The following is a 20,202-nucleotide window of genomic DNA, read 5'->3' as shown; positions in this document are numbered from 1 at the left end:
TTTTTTTTAATCAAAAACGGGACCATATTTTCCACAAATGAACTGAAATGCACTATGTACGAATAGTGACGTCACTGCATCAGGCCAGAGCATATTGAAGTCTGCCTCCTGCCGCCTTCTGATTGGTCGGCCGGGACGACGCCAGATCATGTGACCGTGCCACACTAGCGCAGCCAATGACGTCGTTCGCTCGGCTGACCCACTGCCTTGCATACTGACACCCCCCACCCCCCTACGAGACATTGTGTCTTGTTTTTGTCGTCGTCGCCGCCTTCTCTCCACCACCATGCCGCTCGACAAACTCCCTCTCCCGGGCGAGGACGGCGATAGTAACGGGCGGAGACCGAGAGCCTGGCCCGCTTCGACGCTCTCGCCTCCGCCGGCTCTGTGTCGCTCGTACGCGGCAAGGAGGAGTCTGGCGGCGGCGGCGGTGGGGAGTAGGAAGATCACGCATCCCGGGAAGGCTATTTTAGCAGGTCCGCTATTTTATTTAATTTTATTTGTTCTATTACGCTACATCCAGTCGGTTGCTACGAGCACGTTGGCGCCTACTAAGGCGAATTGGGTCACAAAGCCAATCTAGCAGTGATGCTCATGTAGCCTAGCTACTGTAAATAACACTAATTTCTTCAACGGGGTTGGCCAAAATGTGCACTAATGTCCAGTTATTTTTATTTATTTATATTTGGGTGGCCTTCTGGTCCCAGAATAAAACATCCAAAATAAATAAATGAATCTACCATACCAATTTAAAGCTACAGTAATTCCTCGTTTTTCACGGTTAATGATGACCAGGACCACCCGGAATAGACGAAAATCCGCGAAATAAAGTGATTATAATAACCCACGTGATAAAACATAGGGGGTTGCTGGGCGTGGCTGAGGAGATGCACAGCCAATCCACATGGCTGTAAATTATGGGATATTGTGCTGTTATTGGGTGACCAATCAAACAATAGCCATGTACAAAACCTCTGAATCATTCGGCATTTTTTTTTTATTCTGAAAGTTTTTTGATCAAAATTCGTGAAAAAAAAATCTGTGATGCATGAAAACCGTGATAATCAAACCGCGAAGTAGTAGTAGGGATGACAATATATATGATTGTGTCAGGAAGGGCATCCGACGTAAAAGCTTGGCCAAAACAATCCTGCGGATCAAACCTCTAAAGATGGAGGACGCTGATTTGCTGTGGCGACCCCTTGAAGGGAAAAGCCGAAAGGAAAAGAAGAAGATTTGTTCGTGTGCATCCACTTCTGCATCCTGATTGGTTAAGGGATTGTAGACTGATGGCAATCATCAGTTTTCGCAAAATATTATCGATGACAAAACCTACCAAAAATATTTTTTTCCCCTTAAAAAGGATTATTCCTGAACTACATGGCAATTCTCCCCCTTTAGGCGGGATTGCGGGCGGAATCGAGATTTGTATCACCTTCCCGACAGAGTATGTGAAGACCCAGTTGCAGCTGGATGAGCGAGCCAACCCGCCGCGCTACAGGGGCATCGGTAGGTTTACGTGGTCAACTGCCCATTCCCTGTCTGGACTTGTTTCAAACCCTACTCCATCCCCACACCCCCCGTTTCGCAGGTGATTGCGTGAAACTGACTGTGCAGGATCACGGACTCCGAGGTCTGTACCGAGGACTCAGCTCGCTACTCTATGGATCCATCCCCAAGTCGGCAGTCAGGTTTGATTTGCGTTCCAAGACATAAACAAACCATAGCGAAGGAAAAAAAACTTTATGGGGAAAACAACGATGTCGCAGTACTCACCACTGCCCCCCCCCCCTGCAGATTTGGCACCTTCGAGATCCTCAGCAACCCCATGCGAGATGCTAACGGCCGACTGGACAATACGCAGAGTATCTTGTGTGGCTTGGGGGCAGGTATTACCGAGGCTATCGTCATTGTGTGTCCCATGGAGACCCTCAAGGTGCGCATGATAAGGGACAGGGGGGACGTTTGTGATAGGAGACATCAATATGAGTGTCTGGCGTCCCTCCCCGCAGGTGAAACTGATTCACGACCAGTGCTCCATGAGACCTCGCTATCGGGGTTTCTTTCACGGCGTCAGCGAGATCATCAGAGAACAAGGTAAACATCTTCTAAATCCAACCCGGGTGACGTTAGCCATTAGCTTCATCTGGATTTCCCCCATCCTTTAGGTGTCCGGGGGACCTATCAAGGTCTGACGGCGACCGTGCTTAAGCAAGGGACCAATCAGGCGATCCGGTTTTACGTGATGAATGCGCTGCGTAATTGGTACAAAGGTAAGGATCACTTTCAAAATAAGATAGGTGGGAAGGACAGATTACATACAACAAAAACTGATGAAAGGTGACAGAGCATCAGGACTTTACAGAGTCTTAACAGTCTTTGACAGAGTCTTTGACAGTCTCTTGACAGAGTCTTTAGAGAGTCTTTGACAGAGTCTTGACAGAGTCTTTATACTGACCCAGGAGGAACTAAAATTTGGTCCAAAGATCAGAAACCCGTTGCATCTATTCCAAGTGACATTTCGATCAACCTGAATTCAAGGTGACGATCCCAGAAAGGAAATGCACCCAATCGTCACCGCCATGTTCGGCGCCACGGCGGGGGCAGCCAGCGTCTTCGGCAACACACCGCTGGATGTGGTTAAGACCAGAATGCAGGTGAGATGGGACATATGGTCTTTCACCTCGGTACGATTTCTGATGACGGCGCTTTGAAAGGGTCTGGAGGCCCATCGCTACAAGAACACGGTGGACTGCGCGTTCCAGATCCTCAAAGAGGAAGGACCGCAAGCGTGAGTAGGATCGGTTCTTCCATCGGTAGCTAGCGACTAGCATAACGCCGGTTCCTGTCTCTTCCCAAAAGGTTCTACAAGGGGACCGTCCCACGTCTGGGCCGCGTTTGTTTGGATGTGGCTATCGTCTTTGTTATCTACGAGGAGGTTGTCAAGTTGCTCAACAACGTCTGGAAGACTCAATAGGAGGACCAGTGAGGAGCCCAGCACCCTCCCCAGAAGAAGACAAGAACTCACTGGAGCAGATGTTTGCCGCCCGTCGTTTTGGGAAGATTTTCCAGGACTAAAAGACGGCGATGGAGGACTAATTTATGAAATGCAAGAAAGGAAAATGGCTTCTAAACGACGATCGGTTTGGTGATACTTAAGGGGGGAGAGGAGTCCTAAAAAAAGGGATGTTGGGACACAAAAAAAAACCAGCACAGTTGTAACAACACTTATTGTCATATGTTTTTAGAAAAGGGGCACAATCTTCCATTAGCCACATGCTAAGCCAATTTCTCATTTCTGCGTCACGCTACTCTGATAGCGTAGCTTCCAAAGCTAACTAGCTTTAATATCTCACAGCCGATTACCTCCGAATTGTCTTGTCATCATAAATCTGTTTCGTTTTTAACGCTGTCGGCGCGTGATTAGCATGACAGCTAGCATGCTAGCTTGGAAGACGGTGCCTCCGAGTGGTTCACAGCGATGCTGCTTACTTCCCGGTGCGACCGTCCCAGATTAGCATGACGGTTAGCGTGCTAGCAGTCATGCTAATCCAATGCCGCATTTCCAGGTCAGATATCTTATTAGTGAAGCTTCATGAACTTAAATCGTTGATTCATTCTGTTTTTAGGGCAACGTCAAACTACGATGATGACCTTGAAATTGAATAAGAAATCAGATTTTTTTTTTTTTTGACACCATCATTTTGACACTCATGTATGTCAAATTCCAAGTTCACATAAAGAACTAAAGTTAGCAAAAGGGGGCGATGATACGAACGAGAGACCGAAATGAATATTTATAACCACTCGGCCTTGCACAGATAAAGCCTTCACAGTCCCTTATGTTTGCCAAACTAAAAATACCACCCCCCCCCCCCATTTTGCATGAGAATGCCGCTCACATTTCTGCGTGGTTGCGCGAGCGGTTTGACTGTTAAAATAAATACATGAATGAATGACATCAAGGAGGTTTTTATGGTGGAATAATAAACGCGATGAAATTGAAAATCTGTGTGTATGTTTACAAGAGGGCGGGATCGGGGATATGTGTGAGTTCTTTGGAGATTATGGGCTAAGAGGGGAGGGGGTGGTTAGAAGTAAATCATCCCACCTGTCACCTATACAAAACCCAGCGCAAGGTGTTCACAGCGTGACCTTGTTTGTGTCGGCGAGTCGCCATGACAACCTGCAAACTGACCAGGAAGCACCTTTGCTCCACGCTCTCAGATCTCTCGGACTGGAAGGTCGTTCGTGGGCATATTTATCGCCTCCATCTATAAAAAAAAAAAAAAAAGTCAGACGAGTTGATTGGAAAAAGAAAGAAAAATATTTCACGTACATTCGAAGGCATTTGTCTTTGCCGCCACTGACCACTCGTTGGCCGTCGGGACTCCAGTCCACGGCAAACACCTGTGGTCAAAGCAAATAGACAGTTTTTAAAACACATACATATTTTTATGTGCATATTGTGTTAGAATTTCATGTAAGCTTTCTGTATTGGTAATTGTATTTTAGCAGGATATAGTTTTCACATTTAAATTATTTGGTCAATGTTGGACTGAAAATACAGTAAAGTCTCGTTATATCGATATTCTCGGGAGTCCGAAAAAATATCGATATAACCGGGACTATCGATATATCCGATATCGATATAACAAGACTTTACTGTATATACGTATGTGCATATTGTAAAACTAATCCTTAATATATTGTGTTTTTAAAAAAAATATATACTGTACTTTTTAAAAACAAAAACATTTTTTCCACATTTATATTATATAATATTTTTTTTTCAAAAAAAATGTAAAGAAAAGAACAATGTTTAGATACATATTTTTCATATTTAAAAGATTTGGTCAATATTCGACTGAAAAATATATCCGACTATATTGTAAAACTAATACTTTGTATATTGTAATATTTTGAATTTTTTATATAATTTATTAAAACAAAAACAATTGTATAGATACATATTTTTCATATTTAAATTATTTGGTCAACATTCTACTGACAAATATATCCTTGCATATTGTAAAACTAACAGTTAATATATTACAGTATTTTAAACATTTTTTACAGATGCATATATTTCATATTTAAATTTGGTCAAAATTCGACTGAAAAATTATCCACGACTAATACTTAATGTTATAATATTTTTAAAAAAATGTAATAAAAAATGTTTTTTTTACAGATACATATGTTTTCATATTTAAATTATTTGGTTAATATTTGACTGAAAAAAATGTGCATATTGTAAATCTAATACTTAATAGATTATAATATTTCAAATATATATATATAAATATATATATATATACAGTTTAATAACTTTGCTACTGTGAAATGTAAATTTCTCCACTGCGAGACGAATAAAGGCAAATCCAATCCAATATATAGTTTTTAAACAAAACACATTTTTTCCAGACACATATTTTTCATATTTTAATTATTTGGTCAAAATCTACTGAAAAATATATCCATGCAAACTAATACAGTATTATAATAGTTAGAAAAAATACATATATTTTTGTCATGTTTTGTGTTTATTTTTAACTCAACATTTTTTAAAGCAAGTGATTCAAGAATATTCTTTGTATTTTGACCATTCAAGCATTTCCCAAATCACATAAAACAACACCAAATTTTTTTTACATGGCCCTCACCTCATCGGCATGTCCGGGAAGATCCATGTTGAGCTTCCCGGTTTTGACATCCCATACTTTAAGCGTGCTATCGCTGCTGCCGCTCACCAGTAAGCGACTGTCGGCCGACCACGCCACCTGATACACGGATCCAACATGGCCGCGGAGGGACATCAAGTATCTGAGAGGGATTGACAAATGTAAGAGGAAAGGAAAGGAAGAGGTAGAAAAACGAAATACGGGAGCTGCTGTAAAGGCAGTCAATCTTGCGGCACCATCTTGAAGTCAAAACAACACAGCGACAAAAACAAAATATCAAAATAATATAACAAAAAGACATTGAATCTTAAGCAGTTTCTGCACCCTTGCATGAAGCAGTTCCAGACGAAAGATGAGAGGATCAAAGCGTTCTTTTCACCAGTGATTCAGAGACGTTATGGTGGGATGTACACGTCTGCTACAAGCTAAATGTTGAAAGCAAACAAGAAGCTGTTTTGCTATCTATTTGCAGTCTGTTAGCTATCTGGTTGGCTAGCCGGCTATCAAGCTAGCTATCTATTTGCTATCTGGGTGGCTACCTAGCTAGCTTTCTATCTATTTAAGTTACTTCCGGGTTGAGTGAACGCTGGCGCGTGTGGCTGCCGCTGCTCACCCACAGCAAAAAACTTATCCCGTGACTTTAAAGTGACCTTGAGAGTTTTGAAAGGCGCTTATGAATGAAAGTTATTACTATTACTATTGTTATTACTATTACTATTGTTATTACTATTATTACTACTATTACTACTATTAGTACAATTATTACTGCAATTATTACTACTATTGCTGTAATTATTACGACAATTATTACTATTATTATTACTGCAATTATTACTACTATCATTACTATTATTATTACTATGACTATTACTATTCTTGCTATTACTACTACTATTATTATTATTATTACTATGACTATTACTATTCTTGCTATTACTACTACTACTACTACTACTATTATTATTATTATTACTATGACTATTACTATTCTTACTACAGTAAAGTCTCGTTATATCGATATCGGATATATCGATAGTCCCGGTTATATCGATATTTTTTCGGACTCCCTTGAATATCGATATAACGAGACTTTACTGTATTACTATTATTATTATTATTATAAAAGGCGTTAGCTTGGAATACGGCGCCTCCGAGTGGTTCCAAGCGGTACTGCTTACTTCCCGGTGCGACCGTCCCAGATTTTGATGGACTTGTCGAAGGAGGCCGAGGCCAGGAGGCGGGTATCCGGGGAGAAAAGGACTTGGTTGACCAGGGCGCTGTGGCCCGTCATCCGGGCAAGAGGCTTTTTGTCCTCGGCGGGATTCCATAGAAACAAAGTGAAGTCGTCAGAGCCGGACACCAAACGCTCCGGGTTGGAACCCTGCGGGGCCGCAAAGAGAAAAAATGTCTTTTTTTTTTTCTTTCTCAAAGTCAGACTTAAAATAAGAAGAAAAGAAAAACATACCCGAACGTGGTTGTATCTCTGCAATGCTTTCTCCTTTATTTCCGCAACTAGGAGGAGACATTTTGTTACTTCCGGCTAGAGTGAACGCTGGCGCAAATGGCTGAAATAAGAGTCACATTTTTCGTACGCCGGATTGAATGTTTATGTCGTCCTAAAACTCAATATTCTGCGAGTCCTGCAATTTGAGTGAAAATGACAAAAACCCTGGCACTGCAGCGGACACATTTCCGCAAATCATCTGGCAGTGAATGAGTTAAAACATGACATTTATGCTCCTTACGCGATCCCGTGAGGTCCTTTGGGTTGATGGTGGCGCTGGCTGGTTCAAAGGCGCCGGTCCTTAGCACGTAGTCGGTGTTGAGCGCCAACGTGTTGACCCAGTGGGCGTGGCCTTGCAGGGTCCTGCATTGAACGCCCTAAACGACAACAATCGCATTGGTCGTTGGCGGTCATTTCCCCCCCCCCCGTTTACGCCCGCCGACTGGACTCACGTCTTTGGCCCGCCACACTTTGACGGTGCGGTCCTGCGACGACGTGTACAGCAGGCCGTCGCCGCCCCATTTGACGCAAGTGACGGACTGCGTGTGGCCTGTCAGGATCTTGTCGCAGCGACCCATCACCACGTCCCAAATGCGCACCGAACCGTCTTTGGAGCTACTCGCCAAATAACGGCACTCGGCGTTGCTGGCGACAATAACAAAATTGCAGTTTAGTGATTGAGCTAGTGAACAGCTAGGCACTTTACAGCCAACTAGCTAGCTGTTGGGTATCTGGCTATCTATTAGCTAGCTAGCTTTCTATCTATTTGAGTAACTTGCAATGTTTCTGTTTGTGTTTCTTTTCCGAATACAAAAAAAAAAATACATAAATAACAAATAAATGGAAACGATGCATATCGCTAACGGTATTAGCTTACTGTTAGCTAGCGAACTAGCTAGCTTTCTATCTACATGAATTTGAGTTATTAGGTCGCTAGCTTTCTATCTATTTGAGTTACTTCGGGATTGAGTGGACGCTGGCGCATGTGGCAGCCGCTGCTCACCCGCAAAAAATCTTTATCCTGTGACTGTAAAGTGACCATGAGTGTTTTGAAAGGCGCTTATAAATGACATTTTTTATTATTATTATTATTATTATTAATGGTTTTTTAAGGGAGATTCAATGATCACGTCCCATCTTTAAACCGTCTTCACTTTTAAAGCAAATTAAAGCATTATATGTCATCTTTAAATCCAGCGTGGGTTTTCACGGGGCACTCTGGTTTTCCCAAAACACGCATGGTAGCTTAACGGAACATTCTGGAATGTCCAGAGACCAAAACGATGGGATGCACTTATACTTACAGGTGAAGAGGTTCCCAGCAAAGCCATGTGATCCACATGGTGTGTCCGCATAGAGTCTTCCCCATTTGTGTGCCCGTTATTGGATTCCACAGAAATATCTATAAAAAAATAATAAGTCAATAAAAAAATCCACACGCGTGTAATAAGATGCGTCTTTTGCAAAGTCACCTGACTGTTTTTGCAACCCGACGCAAGCTTCTTGCCATCCGGCGACCAAGCGATGCTAAGAACCCAATGTGAGTGACCTATATCGAATAAAACACAATCCAGTGTAAATTAGCATGCTATGCTAACATTTTAGTTCAGGCGATTAGGGCCTACCTTTGGCGGTATGATGCGGCGTCTCCGTCATCAAGTCCCAAAAGCGCACCGTGGTGTCACCGGAACCGCTTGCTAAGTATCTGAAAACAACCAAAATACGAACACAAAAAAACAATAAAAACATAATAAATATAAATTGATTAGATAAAAATGAAGAAATAGATAGGTGAAAAAGTATACAATTCTAAATAAACAAATACATAAATGCATAAATATATAACAATTAATTTGATAAAAATGAATACTTAAATAGATACAAATAAATAACAATTCTAAATAAATAAATCACAAATAAAATACATAAATAAAAATAAAAAAAATAATACAAATAAATAATAAAAATAAATGAATGAAGCATTGTGGGGCTCCATTTTGCTGGTGTACTTTTGTAGTCCGTCCCCTTTTTGACATAAAGATTAATAATTACTGTCCTCTTTCCTGTATTTGAAAAGTACTTCTTTTTTCCGGTGTACAATGCGCACCCAAAAGCCTTAATTTTTTTTTTCCTCAAAAGAACACCCCGCGCTTTATACAGCGCAATATCGATGTAAAACGAGGCCCTTTGGCGCCACTTACTTGCCGGTGGGACTGAAAGCGGTGGAGATGACCGCTTCCGCGTGTCCTTGCAGCGTGCTGGTACATCGGGTGACGGCTCGCACCCGGAAAATGGCCTGGGGCTGGTAAACCACGGGTAATACTTGCTCCGTCTCCCATGCCAGCTCCTTCATGCATGCGGCCAGGCTAGACACAATTTCTGTGTCGCCACGAGCGAAGAACGCAAGCGGCACTGGCTCCTCCTGTAATAAAATAAAATAAATGTTGAATAAAGTCTACTCATTTGTGCGTGTATAATTTTGGGTCACATGTACCTTCTGTAGCAAGGCATTGCAGACGAGTTGCAGTTTCTCCTGAGTGATGTCAAGAGGAACGTCGAAAGGGGAGCCCAAAATCTCTCCATTCTCATCCTGGAACTGGATCAGAAGCCGCTGCACCTCCTCGTTCATCTTCAAAACTATTTTACTCACTTTGTTGACATCTGTATTGAAAAAAACAATCTCGGTTTTTGTTTGAATTCTCTTAACACACAAAAAAACATGAAAGGATATTTTTAATGAACGTACATTGGCTTAAAATGCATTCCCCTAATTTTGCGCTACGGAAGCCGCAATGAAATCAAACGATGTAACGAGTGATGTTTAAGTAAACGAAAAACATTCGGCAAACCTTATAAAATGTGTTTTGAACATTCACTTTCGATTCTTAATACACAACTTAACATGACATTGGATGAAATTATACGTTTAGGCTGTGTACAGCAGTACAATAATTGGAAATGTGGTTAGTACTAGCCTGTCAAGCTAGCTCGTGTAACTAGCCGTGAGCCACCAATGTTTTGGGACTGCTGTATCGTCGAAACGGCACTTATGGCGACATTGTGACAATAGACAGTTGTTCATACACCTCATTTAGGTTTAGTATGAACTAAATTTAACATCGAAACGCCACAAAACGTACCCGAGACGACGAAGCGAATTGTTAAAAAAGTCCACACGTGCGTAGAACTACCAAGATGTTCCGAAAGGCGAAGTCGGTCACGTAGATATCGTCATTTGCCCTAAGGACTCATGGGTAACCGGAAGTGAGGGCTCACTTCCTGCCTCATCTCTTCAGATTGTAACATTTCTGTTAAATCTTTCGTCAAGGCTCACAAAAATATCGAAATAAATTATTTTTTCTCGCAAATATTAATTATTTGAATGCACAAAACGATAATTACTAAGAATACTCCATCTGATTCTTAGAAATTGATAATTTTATTTATCCTCGACTATTTGTTCGATTTTAAGAATGTGTCCAGAAAGGCTTCAATTTTATTTTTTGACAAACAAATATCACACAAAATCCACTTGTTCAACAACAGTTTATTCAAATTGAATCCTAACAATTTCAAAACGATTTAAAACGTAAACCAACATAATTTCTTTTCCCATACTACTCAATAATCATGGAAGCTACATACTGTACATGAAGGATTTCCAGCAATTTTACAGCCACATAAATTGACATTATATCATCAAAACAAACAAAACATCATTTCGGTCATATTAAAAAAAATATATCAGGTGAAATAAATCATCAGATAATCAATTTCTTATGTGTGAAATCACATATGAGACTGGAAGATGTCAGTTCTTCGATCAAGACTGGGATTAACAAGACACATTAAAGTTTCTTCAATCATTTGCTGATCCCATTGACGTTCTCCGGTACGAGACCCTCCATGACGGCTCGTTTCGACTCCAAGATCTGCAAGATTCACCCAAAAGAAATCTTAGAATGACCGCCGCGTTCTAATTAATGACAAAGATCGATAATGAGCTACATTCACCTGGAAGTTAGCACTGAGTCCGATAATGCTCTGCATGTTGGTGCTAAAATAGCCTAGCACGTACTGCCCACCCAGAAGAGGGATATCATCCTTATCCACAGAGATCTAGTGACCAAAAACATATGCTTGTTTTTAATAAAAAAAGCATAAAGAGTGTGAAATGCCTATACATTCTATTAGCTTGCTAACTAGCTGTTAGCTGTCTAGCCGACTGCCTGTAAACTGGCTAGCTGGCTATCTATTAACTATTTGCTATCAATTAGCTAGCTAGCTATTAGCTGTCGAGCTGACTGGCTGTAAACTGTCTAGCTGGCTAGCGGTTGGCTATCTGGCTATCTATTAACTATCTATTAACTATTTATTTGCATTCTATTAGCTAGCTAGCTAGCTATTAGCTGTCTAGCTGACTGGCTGTAAACTGTCTAGTTGGCTAGCTGTTGGCTATCTGGCTCTCTATTAGCTATTTATTAGCTATCCATTAGCTAGCTGGCTAGCCATTAGCTGTCTAGCTGGCTAGCTGTTGGCTATGTATTAACTATTTATTTGGTATCTATTAACTAGCAAGCTAGCTATACTATGGAGTTGATTGAACGCTGGTGCGTGTGGCTGACGCTGCTCACCCACAGAAAAACGTATCCTTCGTGACCTTCAGAGTTTTGAAAGGTATTTAGAAATCAAATGTATTGTTATTCTTAAAAGATGCTACATGCTACTTGCTAACGCTTCACCTGTATGACTTCAGCAATTTCCGGCAACTCGTCCTCTCGAACCCACACGAAAGTCTCATAGTCACTCGAGCTCTTGAAACCGACCTATGATTCAACAACAAGCTATTTGTTGATGTTTTCTTCTGGACAGCCATTTTATATATTTTTTTCTTTTCCCGGACGCACCTTATAGAGTCCGATCCAGTCCCACGTTGACGAAAGGAAGTCCTCCTGGACGGTGTAGTTGAGGAGAGCGTCCTGGTCAGCGCTCCAGATGCCTTCAGGCGACACGTGGACCAGCGGAGTATCAAAATATTTCCTCAGCTGTGGTGACAACGGCGTTAGAGGCCACTCAGAACCCGGGAAGAGGTTCTATGGATGGTCTCTCACCTCTAGACTGAAGCTAGCCATGACAGGTTTATGGTCGCTAACGCCATAGCTCATGTCGCTAGTGTATTTATCCTGGTGGATCACCAGGGGGTACTCATCTAGACCGTCGTCCGTGGCGATCGACGACGTATCGTCGTCCACTTCTGAGGGCGGGTTTTTGGGTTTGACCCGCCATAGGATACGGTCGGTCCAGGCGGGCTTCCGTTTCTTGCCTCTAGGTGACGCCCCCCCCCCCCAAAAAAAAAATGGAGGCATTTGTGTGGGTGTGTATTAGAATCAGAATCATCTTTATTTCCAAGTATGTAGAACACACAAGGAATTTGTCAGTAGCGCCTGCCTGAGGGGAGTAGCTGGAAAAGGTAGTGGGCAGGGTGCGGAGGGTGTGTGTGTGGGTGTGTATATGTGAGTTACCCAAGGTCATAGGCGTCGGAGTTGCGGCTGAATTTGTAGGTGGGCTTGAAATTCAAGGGTCCCTCCTCGAATTCTTGCAGGAAGGCCTCTTTCGTCTTCATGGTGAGGAGCTTCGCACACAGGAAGTAGATAAGTGTGCGTGTGCACGTGTGTGTGTTTGTGTGTGCATGTGTTTGTGTGTGGTTGCCACAGGGCAAATCCTTCACACACCTTGTCCCCATCATGTGTAAAAACATGTGTGTGTATGTGAGGTTCCCACGGGGAAAATCCCTCACACACCTCGTCCCCACCATGTGTTAAAAACGTGTATGTGTGTGTGGTTCCCACGGGGCAAATCTTGTGACAACTGGTCCCCGCCATACAGTAAAAACGGGTATCTGTGTGTGAGTGTATATATGCATTTCTCTATTTTCCCTTGGAGTATGTGTGTGTGTGTCTACCTATATGAGTGTTTATGTATGTTAAATCCTTCGCACACCTTGTCCCCACCATGTTGAAAAACATGTATGTGTGTGTGCATGTTTTCTGTATTTTTCCCTGTGTATGTGTGAGGTTCCCACGGTGAAAATCCCTCACACACCTTGTCCCCATCATGTGTAAAAACATGTGTGTGTGTGTGTGTGTGTGGTTCCCATGGGGCAAATCTTGTGACAACTGGTCCCCGCCATACAATAAAAACGGGTATCTGTGTGTGAGTGTGTATATGCATTTCTCTATTTTCCCTTGGAGTGTATGTGTGTCTACCTATATGAGTGTTTATGTATGTTAAATCCTTCGCACCCCTTGTCCCCACCATGTTGAAAAACATGTATGTGTGTGTGCATGTATTTTTGAGGTTCCCACGGTGAAAATCCCTCACACACCTCGTCCCCACCATGTTTTAAAAACGTGTATGTGTGTGTGGTTCCCACGAGGCAAATCCCCCGCACACTCTGTCCCCAACATGTAGTAAAAACATATGTGTGTGTGTTACCTGGTCCTTTCCCCAGAGCAGGTTGAGACGTCCGCCATTGATGGAAGAACGCAGGAAGTGCAGGCCGTGGTCAGCGATGCGAAAGTTCAAATCTCCGAACCAGAATACAAGCCTATTTGGGCAAAAGGGGCGGGGAGGTGATTTACATGTACAGTAAAGTCTCGTTATATCGATATTCAAGGGAGTCCGAAAAAATATCGATATAACCGGGACTATCGATATATCCGACCCTGTTTGCATGCAATTTTCTCCGTGCGTGCATAGAAATAGTATCGATATAACAGGGACTATCGATATATCCGATATCGATATAACGAGACTTTACATGTATCTTGTAACACAGTCGAAGATGTGAACATTCAAAATAAAGTTTGGCCATCTTGAAAATCCTGGCGCCCGAGAGCGGAGGTTCTGTTGAACCGACTTGTGATCCAGCACCCGGCGGTCGTCCTCCGCCTGGAACTCTTGCGTCTCCAGGATATGCTCGAACTCGTCCACGCGTTGTAAAGCCTGGTTCAAATGCGCCGCCAGGTGGCAGTTGAGGAAGCACACCTTGTGGCCGTAAAAAGAAAATCGCAATGACACCGCCCCTTTGTTTCCCTGAAAATAAATCAATCAATAAATATACAGTCAATTTTCCATGTCAATCAATTAAATTGATTGTCATTTTTTGTTGGGAAGTCGATACCCAGTATCCAAAAATCCCGGTTCGAGTGTACGTGCTGTGGATGTGTCGGATGTAAGGTAGGTGCGACTGTTTGGCGAACAGCAACAGCAGCAAACCCTGCATCCTCACTGACGCCACCTGCAGGGACGCCAAGGGAATGACACACGTCTTCAAAGTACAGTTGTACCTTGGCTTACGAACTTAATTGGTTCCCAGACAAAGTGTGTAAGGCGAAAAGTGTGTATCCCAAAAATTAATTTCCCATAGGAAACCATTAAAATGAGAATAATCCGTTCCCAGATCCCCATAAAACATAATTTTCAACTAAATAAGCCTTAGAACTACACAAAACTATACCTTATTTTATGTATAATAAATGTGCTATGGTATTATAATTAAATAAATAAACTGTACAGTATAATAAAGTCATTTTATTTGCCCGTGATGGTCGTTGATGGAATGGAGTGTCCGGTTTCATCAGCATTAAACACTTGATGAGGAACATAGCCTTCTTCTTTCACCATCTTGAGGAATGATCCCTCGTAGGTGCTTTCGCTGCGATAATTTTACCTTGTTCCTCATCAATTGTGTTCTGTTTAGCTGGGTTGATAGCTTTTTGGCATCAAGTGTACAGATGCGAGTTCTTTGTGGAGCCTGATTGGATTGGATTGGATTGGATATGCCTTTATTAGTCTCACAGTGGAGAAATTTACATTTCACAGCAGCAAAGTGATGAAAGGAATGAAAGATTGATGGGAGTTTTAACCTTGCAGTCTACACTCTGAAACAAGTCCAAATTTCACTGTTTTCTATCCATTTTCTCACTCTCTCTCTGTTGTATGCCTGTTTATTTAATGTTTAAACCACCTCCCCTCACTGCTGCGTTCTTGACCAATCACGTGGCTTTAACCGAAGACTGGGGGCGGGGAATAGAGGACAAAAACAAGCCGGCTGCCATTTTCTTTTAGGAAAACTTGTGGCAGCTCCGTGTGTATCCCGAAAAGTAGTTCGTATGCCAAGGTAAAATTTTCATAAATGTAACGTTCGTAAACCGAAAAGTTCGTAAACCAAGGTATCACTGTACAAAAACAAAACACAAAAAAAACCCCCAAAACGTCTTACTTTTACGAATTACCTTAACGAAGCCTCGCGGTGCCAACGTGTCCATAAAAACGTGACTCCACGAATCCTCGACAATCAAATCCGAGATGTAGCGGACCGGCGTGGCGCATACTTCCTGTAGCCTAACACACACGGACACACATTTGGATTCACTTGTTTTCATGGCGCATCTGGTCTCAAATCGATTACATATTTTCATCGGGTTTCTCACCCGATCACGTAGAGATCGGTGGGCGGTTGTACGTCGAGTTGTAACAGCGAGGTGACGTCATCGGGGGGCTCCGCCGTGGCTACGTTCCACGTCACCATGTGTAGCCTGTTAACGTGGTTTCATGTTAGTCATGTTGCTTTCAAAGGGTGGCCTTCAATTCTCATTCCTGTTCACACCTGTTTATATTGCATCTGGTTTAGTAGTGGTAGTAGTAGTTCAATAGTTGTATTCCGCCCCTTTCATACATGTTGACATTTGTTTCCGATTCATTTTAAATTCGTTTCTGGAACAGTTTTTGTATCAGGTTCTTCATCAGTTTTCAAATCAGTTTCACATCTGTTTGTGGAATAAGGTTTCAAATCAGTTTCATGAATCCATATTGGGCGTTGGTTTCAAATGGTGACATTCAATCCCAATTCCTGTTCTCACATGTTTACATTGCATCTGGTTTCAATCTAGTTTGAGTTGTATTCCGCCCCTTTCATACATGTTGACATTTGTTTCCGATTCATTTTAAATTCGTTTCTGGAACAGTTTTTGTATCAGGATCTTCATCAGTTTTCAAATCAGTTTCACATCTGTTTGTGGAATAAGGTTTCAAATCAGTTTCATGAATCCATATTGGGCGTTGGTTTCAAATGGTGACATTCAATCCCAATTCCTGTTCTCACCTGTTTACATTGCATCTGGTTTCAATCTAGTTTGAGTTGTATTTGGCCCCTTTCATACGAGTTTACATCTGTTTTCGATTGATTTTGAATTTGGTTTTGGAACAGTTCCGATATCTGGTATCTTATCTGTTTTCAAATCAGTTTCACATTTGTTCATGCAATAAGGTTTCAAATCAGTTTCGTGAATCCAGAGTGGAGGGTTGGTTTCAAAAGGGATTGGGTTCAAATGGTGACAATCCCATTCCAGTTCACACCTGTTTACACTGCATCTGGTTTCAATTTAGTTTGAGTTGTATTTCGCCCCGTTCATACGAGTTGACCTGTTTTCGATTTATTTTAAATTTTGGTTTTGTATCAGTTTTCATATCTGGTTTCCGTAGCTGTTTTCAAACCAGTTTCACATTTGTTTGCGGAATTAGGTTTTAAATCGGTTTCGTGAATCAAGATTGGGTGTTGGTTTCAAATGGTGACACTCAATCCACATTCTTGTTACACCTGTTTACATTGCATCTGGTTTCAATTCAGTTTTAGTTGTATTTTGCTCCTTTCTAAATGAAATGTATTATTATTATTGTTATTATTATTAATAATAATACAATACATACATATTGATTTATATAGCACCGAAGCTGGAAGAAAGCGCTAACATGGACAAAAGGCAAATGCTGCCCCCTGGTGGAAGGAAAAAAAAACATTCCCAGAGGTCTGACCAGCGCTTTATCTACAACACACACTTTCTCCAATTACAAATAATTATTCAACCACACGCATGTAGGCTAGTCGATCTGAATATTTGGACGCAAAAACACACAAAAGGGGTCATGGCGGCGGTCCACCTGAAGGCGTGCGTGGGCGGCGCGAAACGCGAGCATAGCTGAAAGGCGTCGTCCAGCGTGCGAGACATCTCCTCGCCGGCCTCGTCCTCCGAATTCATATCGTCGATGCGACTCAGAAGCTGAACCAGTTTCTGGCGCAAAAGCATTCTGGATGATGATGACGACGACGTGGACGCGCCGCTCGCCGCGCTTTCCGAACGGAGCCGGGTCCGACTTGACAGGAAGTCCATCTCCGAGTGGGTTAAGCTACTTCCTGTTTGTCCTCAAAGGTCCGCTGGGACGGCGCAATGCGTCCTCCGCGGACTCGCGTCCATCATAAAAAGCGGCGTTGTGGATTTGGGGAAGGAGATTTAACGCGAGGAATGCGGAGGCCGGCGTAATAAGCCGGTTAGCCGGAGGCCGCCATTCCGCAATCTCCGGCCGCCGACTAATGAGCGGACAATGGCATTAGGCGTCTTTTGGCGGTGGTACATTTTTCCTCTGAAGTGGGTGAAAGGTCAAACCATGTGCCAACATTCTTGTCGGGGCGCTAGCACAAGCGCTATCCACCGCGCTTCAAATGTAAAACACCAGCTTTCAAATCTCCGTTTTTCATTTCAGACGTGCGTTTAACTCATTCACTGCCAGACGAAGTGCAAAAATGTCCACTCCAGTGTCAGGGTTTTTGTCATTTTTACTCAAATACCAAGACTCAAAGAATTTTACGACTCCATCAAGATTCAAGTCAGCGTAAGAAATCTTATATTTTCTTCTTTCATCAGAAAAAAAAGAGTTAATTCCTAAATGATATGGGTCTGGAGTTATCTGAGATTGAAATGGGGGCATCTCTACAAAATACAATACAATACGTACTGGTTTATATAGCGCTTTAACAACAGCTGAAGATGTAACAAGGCGCTAACATGGAAAAAGTGAAAATGCTGCCCCCTTGTGGAAGGGGAATAATTGCCAGAGGTCTGACCAGCGCTTTATCGGCACCCAAACATGAAAAAAAAAAACAAAACCTGAACAAATTTGGGAATGGCGCTCTGCGTCTTATTCTCAATTGCTGAATAAATTTGTGAATGGCAGTGAATGAGTTAATTTTTCTGCTGTACGTTTCATCATTGACTTTTTAAATCCACGCGGGCAAAACGGTTGCATTGCCGATAGTGAGCGAGTCACATGCGGAGACTTAAGCAGAGTGTTTCTAAGTAGATCACAGAGGTGAAGAATGGCACTTTTATCGCTTAAACCCGCCACGGAGCCTCTTAGAACGCTTGCTTGGGGGGAGGGGGGAATGAGAACAAGAAGAGACATAAATAAATCAATCAATCAATCACAAATAAAAACAAATAAAAACACAAATGAAAACACAAATGAATACACAAATCAATCAATCAATACACAAATCAATACACAAATAAAAACAAATAAAAACACAAATGAAAACACAAATGAATACACAAATCAATCAATCAATCAATCAATCAATCAATCAATACATGAATAAAAACACAAATAAATACACAAATCAATCAATCAATCAATCAATCAATCAATCAATCAATCAATCAATCAATCAATCAATCAATCAATCAATCAATCAATCAATCAATCAATCAATCAATCAATCCACAAATCAAGACACAAATCAAGACACAAATCAATCACTCACTCACTCACTCACTCACTCACTCACTCACTCACTCACTCACTCACTCACTCACTCAAATCAATCAATCAATAATACATGAATAAAAACACAAATAAAAACAAATAAATACACAAATCAATCAATCAATCAATCAATCAGTCAATCAATCAATCAATCCACAAATCAAGACACAAATCAATCACTCACTCACTCACTCACTCAATCGATCGATCGATTGATCAATAAATAAATAAATAAATAAATAAACAAACAAACAAATCAATAAATAAATCAATGCATGTAAACTGACCTGCACTTGTCTCGTCCTCCGCTTGGGAATCTAGCAGCACTCATGTCGTCCCCTATAAACACACACACAGTTAAAATCTCCTTGCCGGTCACCATGGCAACACTCAATCCTACTGTCATTTGTGTAATTAATTTTATTTTTAATCACTCCGAGTGTGATCATCATTCAATAATACACTCTCGGGTGGAAATCGGAAAAGTCCCATATCCAATTTTTAGATATTCTTAGGACGCAAAAGAGGGCGTCCAAGCTCCATATAAGGAATTTATCAGCCTGCGGAAACGGAGGTGGCCACAGGAGGTCGCCATTTTGTGCCTCTTTTTTTTTGGGGGGTGAGAGATTTCCCCCCCCAATGTTGCCTCAAAATGGCCCGGAATAAATTCTTTAATCGATTGCAAACATGTATGCTTTCCTCTTCAGAACTATTTGAATGATATTCATAACTGGATGTGTAACAAGAAAGCATATTCTTCGATTTTTTTTGCAGCTTTTGGACACATTTTTATTGGTGTTTTGCATTTGACAAAAAATATCATACTGCGTATTTTGTGTATTTTAGATGCTGTAAAACGTTTTTCTGATGCCAGTTAAAAAAACCAAAAAGTGACATCGGTTGTCCTTTAAGTACCTGTCTCCCGGTTCGTAATGTCCTGAGGCGTCCGGAAGAAACCACAGACTCCTTGAGCGCAGATGATGAAGACCTCCAAGGACGAGTCCAGAGTCTGGATCGGCTTTCCCGCTGACACTCCCGTCGTTGGAGTTTGTGGATTCGCTGTTCTCGCCCGTTTCTGGTTTCACGCAACCAACAATAACCTGCCGCCGACGCCGCCGCCGCTGCATGTGGGACTTAAAGGTGGGATCAAGCTTATGATGCAGGTTGCTTCAGAGGTGTTATGTCATTCATGAATGGATACATTTGTTGAGTGGGTATGACGCAAGCAGTTTGCGCAAAGTAGAACGGGGCACTCTAAAATAGGAATATAATTTGAAAAGTCAGCCTCAAAAGACACAAAAAAAGACGTCTTGGAATTTGGGAGGCGTGTCAATCATGAGCACCCAATAATAA

The 20,202-nt window shown here is 41.8% G+C and overlaps 3 protein-coding genes across 5 annotated transcripts; 1 reads left to right on the top strand and 2 right to left on the bottom strand.

The window, feature by feature from the left end:
- Positions 1–152: 152 nt before the first annotated feature.
- Positions 153–3,811, top strand: slc25a1a (solute carrier family 25 member 1a). Its single transcript, XM_089016386.1, has 9 exons — positions 153–476; positions 1,402–1,509; positions 1,592–1,691; positions 1,798–1,936; positions 2,013–2,097; positions 2,169–2,273; positions 2,542–2,657; positions 2,718–2,791; positions 2,863–3,811. Exons 1-9 carry the CDS (start codon positions 287–289, stop codon positions 2,975–2,977), a joined length of 1,032 nt encoding a protein of 343 aa, XP_088872512.1. The 5' UTR covers positions 153–286; the 3' UTR covers positions 2,978–3,811.
- A 243-nt stretch (positions 3,812–4,054) lies between these two features.
- On the bottom strand, positions 4,055–10,403 carry nle1 (notchless homolog 1 (Drosophila)). The gene is made up of 13 exons (XM_089016385.1): positions 10,329–10,403; positions 9,683–9,849; positions 9,390–9,610; positions 8,814–8,893; positions 8,661–8,737; positions 8,493–8,590; positions 7,641–7,833; positions 7,430–7,565; positions 7,150–7,196; positions 6,863–7,065; positions 5,667–5,826; positions 4,340–4,410; positions 4,055–4,274 (listed from the first exon to the last, which is right to left on the bottom strand). Exons 2-13 carry the CDS (start codon positions 9,815–9,817, stop codon positions 4,262–4,264), a joined length of 1,434 nt encoding a protein of 477 aa, XP_088872511.1. The 5' UTR covers positions 9,818–9,849; positions 10,329–10,403; the 3' UTR covers positions 4,055–4,261.
- Positions 10,404–10,715: 312 nt separating this feature from the next.
- Positions 10,716–19,997, bottom strand: inpp5kb (inositol polyphosphate-5-phosphatase Kb). 3 transcript variants are annotated; one of them, XM_089017441.1, is made up of 13 exons: positions 19,765–19,997; positions 19,137–19,188; positions 15,684–15,788; positions 15,486–15,594; positions 14,372–14,488; positions 14,108–14,283; positions 13,684–13,795; positions 12,711–12,820; positions 12,300–12,513; positions 12,096–12,233; positions 11,931–12,014; positions 11,203–11,307; positions 10,716–11,120 (listed from the first exon to the last, which is right to left on the bottom strand). In XM_089017441.1, exons 2-13 carry the CDS (start codon positions 19,178–19,180, stop codon positions 11,052–11,054), a joined length of 1,383 nt encoding a protein of 460 aa, XP_088873567.1. In that variant the 5' UTR covers positions 19,181–19,188; positions 19,765–19,997; the 3' UTR covers positions 10,716–11,051. The 3 variants fall into 3 exon arrangements, with proteins under 3 accessions (XP_088873567.1, XP_088873568.1, XP_088873566.1); XM_089017442.1 differs by lacking the exons at positions 19,137–19,188; positions 19,765–19,997 and adding an exon at positions 17,191–18,538 and having other exon boundaries at positions 13,684–13,798; positions 14,075–14,283; XM_089017440.1 differs by lacking the exons at positions 19,137–19,188; positions 19,765–19,997 and adding an exon at positions 17,191–18,526.
- Between the last annotated feature and the right edge of the window lie 205 nt (positions 19,998–20,202).

The sequence above is a fragment of the Hippocampus bargibanti genome, linkage group LG16 (genome assembly GCF_051943395.1).
Source record: "Hippocampus bargibanti isolate YZ-2025 linkage group LG16, ASM5194339v1, whole genome shotgun sequence".
NCBI classification, from domain to species: domain Eukaryota; kingdom Metazoa; phylum Chordata; class Actinopteri; order Syngnathiformes; family Syngnathidae; genus Hippocampus; species Hippocampus bargibanti.
Note: the sequence above shows the minus strand (reverse complement) of the source record. Positions and strands in the feature narration are given on the sequence as shown.

Excerpts from the sequence above, each read along its gene's own strand:
- slc25a1a (XM_089016386.1), top strand. The coding sequence starts at position 287 with ATGCCGCTCGACAAACTCCCTCTCCCGGGCGAGGACGGCGATAGTAAC. Across the intron at positions 2,098-2,168 it reads CGAGATCATCAGAGAACAAG|GTGTCCGGGGGACCTATCAA; the intron begins GTAAACATCTTC and ends CCCATCCTTTAG. Across the intron at positions 2,274-2,541 it reads GCTGCGTAATTGGTACAAAG|GTGACGATCCCAGAAAGGAA; the intron begins GTAAGGATCACT and ends CCTGAATTCAAG.
- nle1 (XM_089016385.1), bottom strand. The coding sequence starts at position 9,817 with ATGAACGAGGAGGTGCAGCGGCTTCTGATCCAGTTCCAGGATGAGAAT. Across the intron at positions 9,611-9,682 it reads GCAATGCCTTGCTACAGAAG|GAGGAGCCAGTGCCGCTTGC; the intron begins GTACATGTGACC and ends ATTTTATTACAG. Across the intron at positions 8,591-8,660 it reads CGGGTTGCAAAAACAGTCAG|ATATTTCTGTGGAATCCAAT; the intron begins GTGACTTTGCAA and ends ATTTTTTTATAG.
- inpp5kb (XM_089017442.1), bottom strand. The coding sequence starts at position 17,420 with ATGGACTTCCTGTCAAGTCGGACCCGGCTCCGTTCGGAAAGCGCGGCG. Across the intron at positions 12,821-13,683 it reads TGCTCTGGGGAAAGGACCAG|CTCCTCACCATGAAGACGAA; the intron begins GTAACACACACA and ends CTGTGTGCGAAG. Across the intron at positions 11,308-11,930 it reads AAATTGCTGAAGTCATACAG|ATCTCTGTGGATAAGGATGA; the intron begins GTGAAGCGTTAG and ends TTTGGTCACTAG.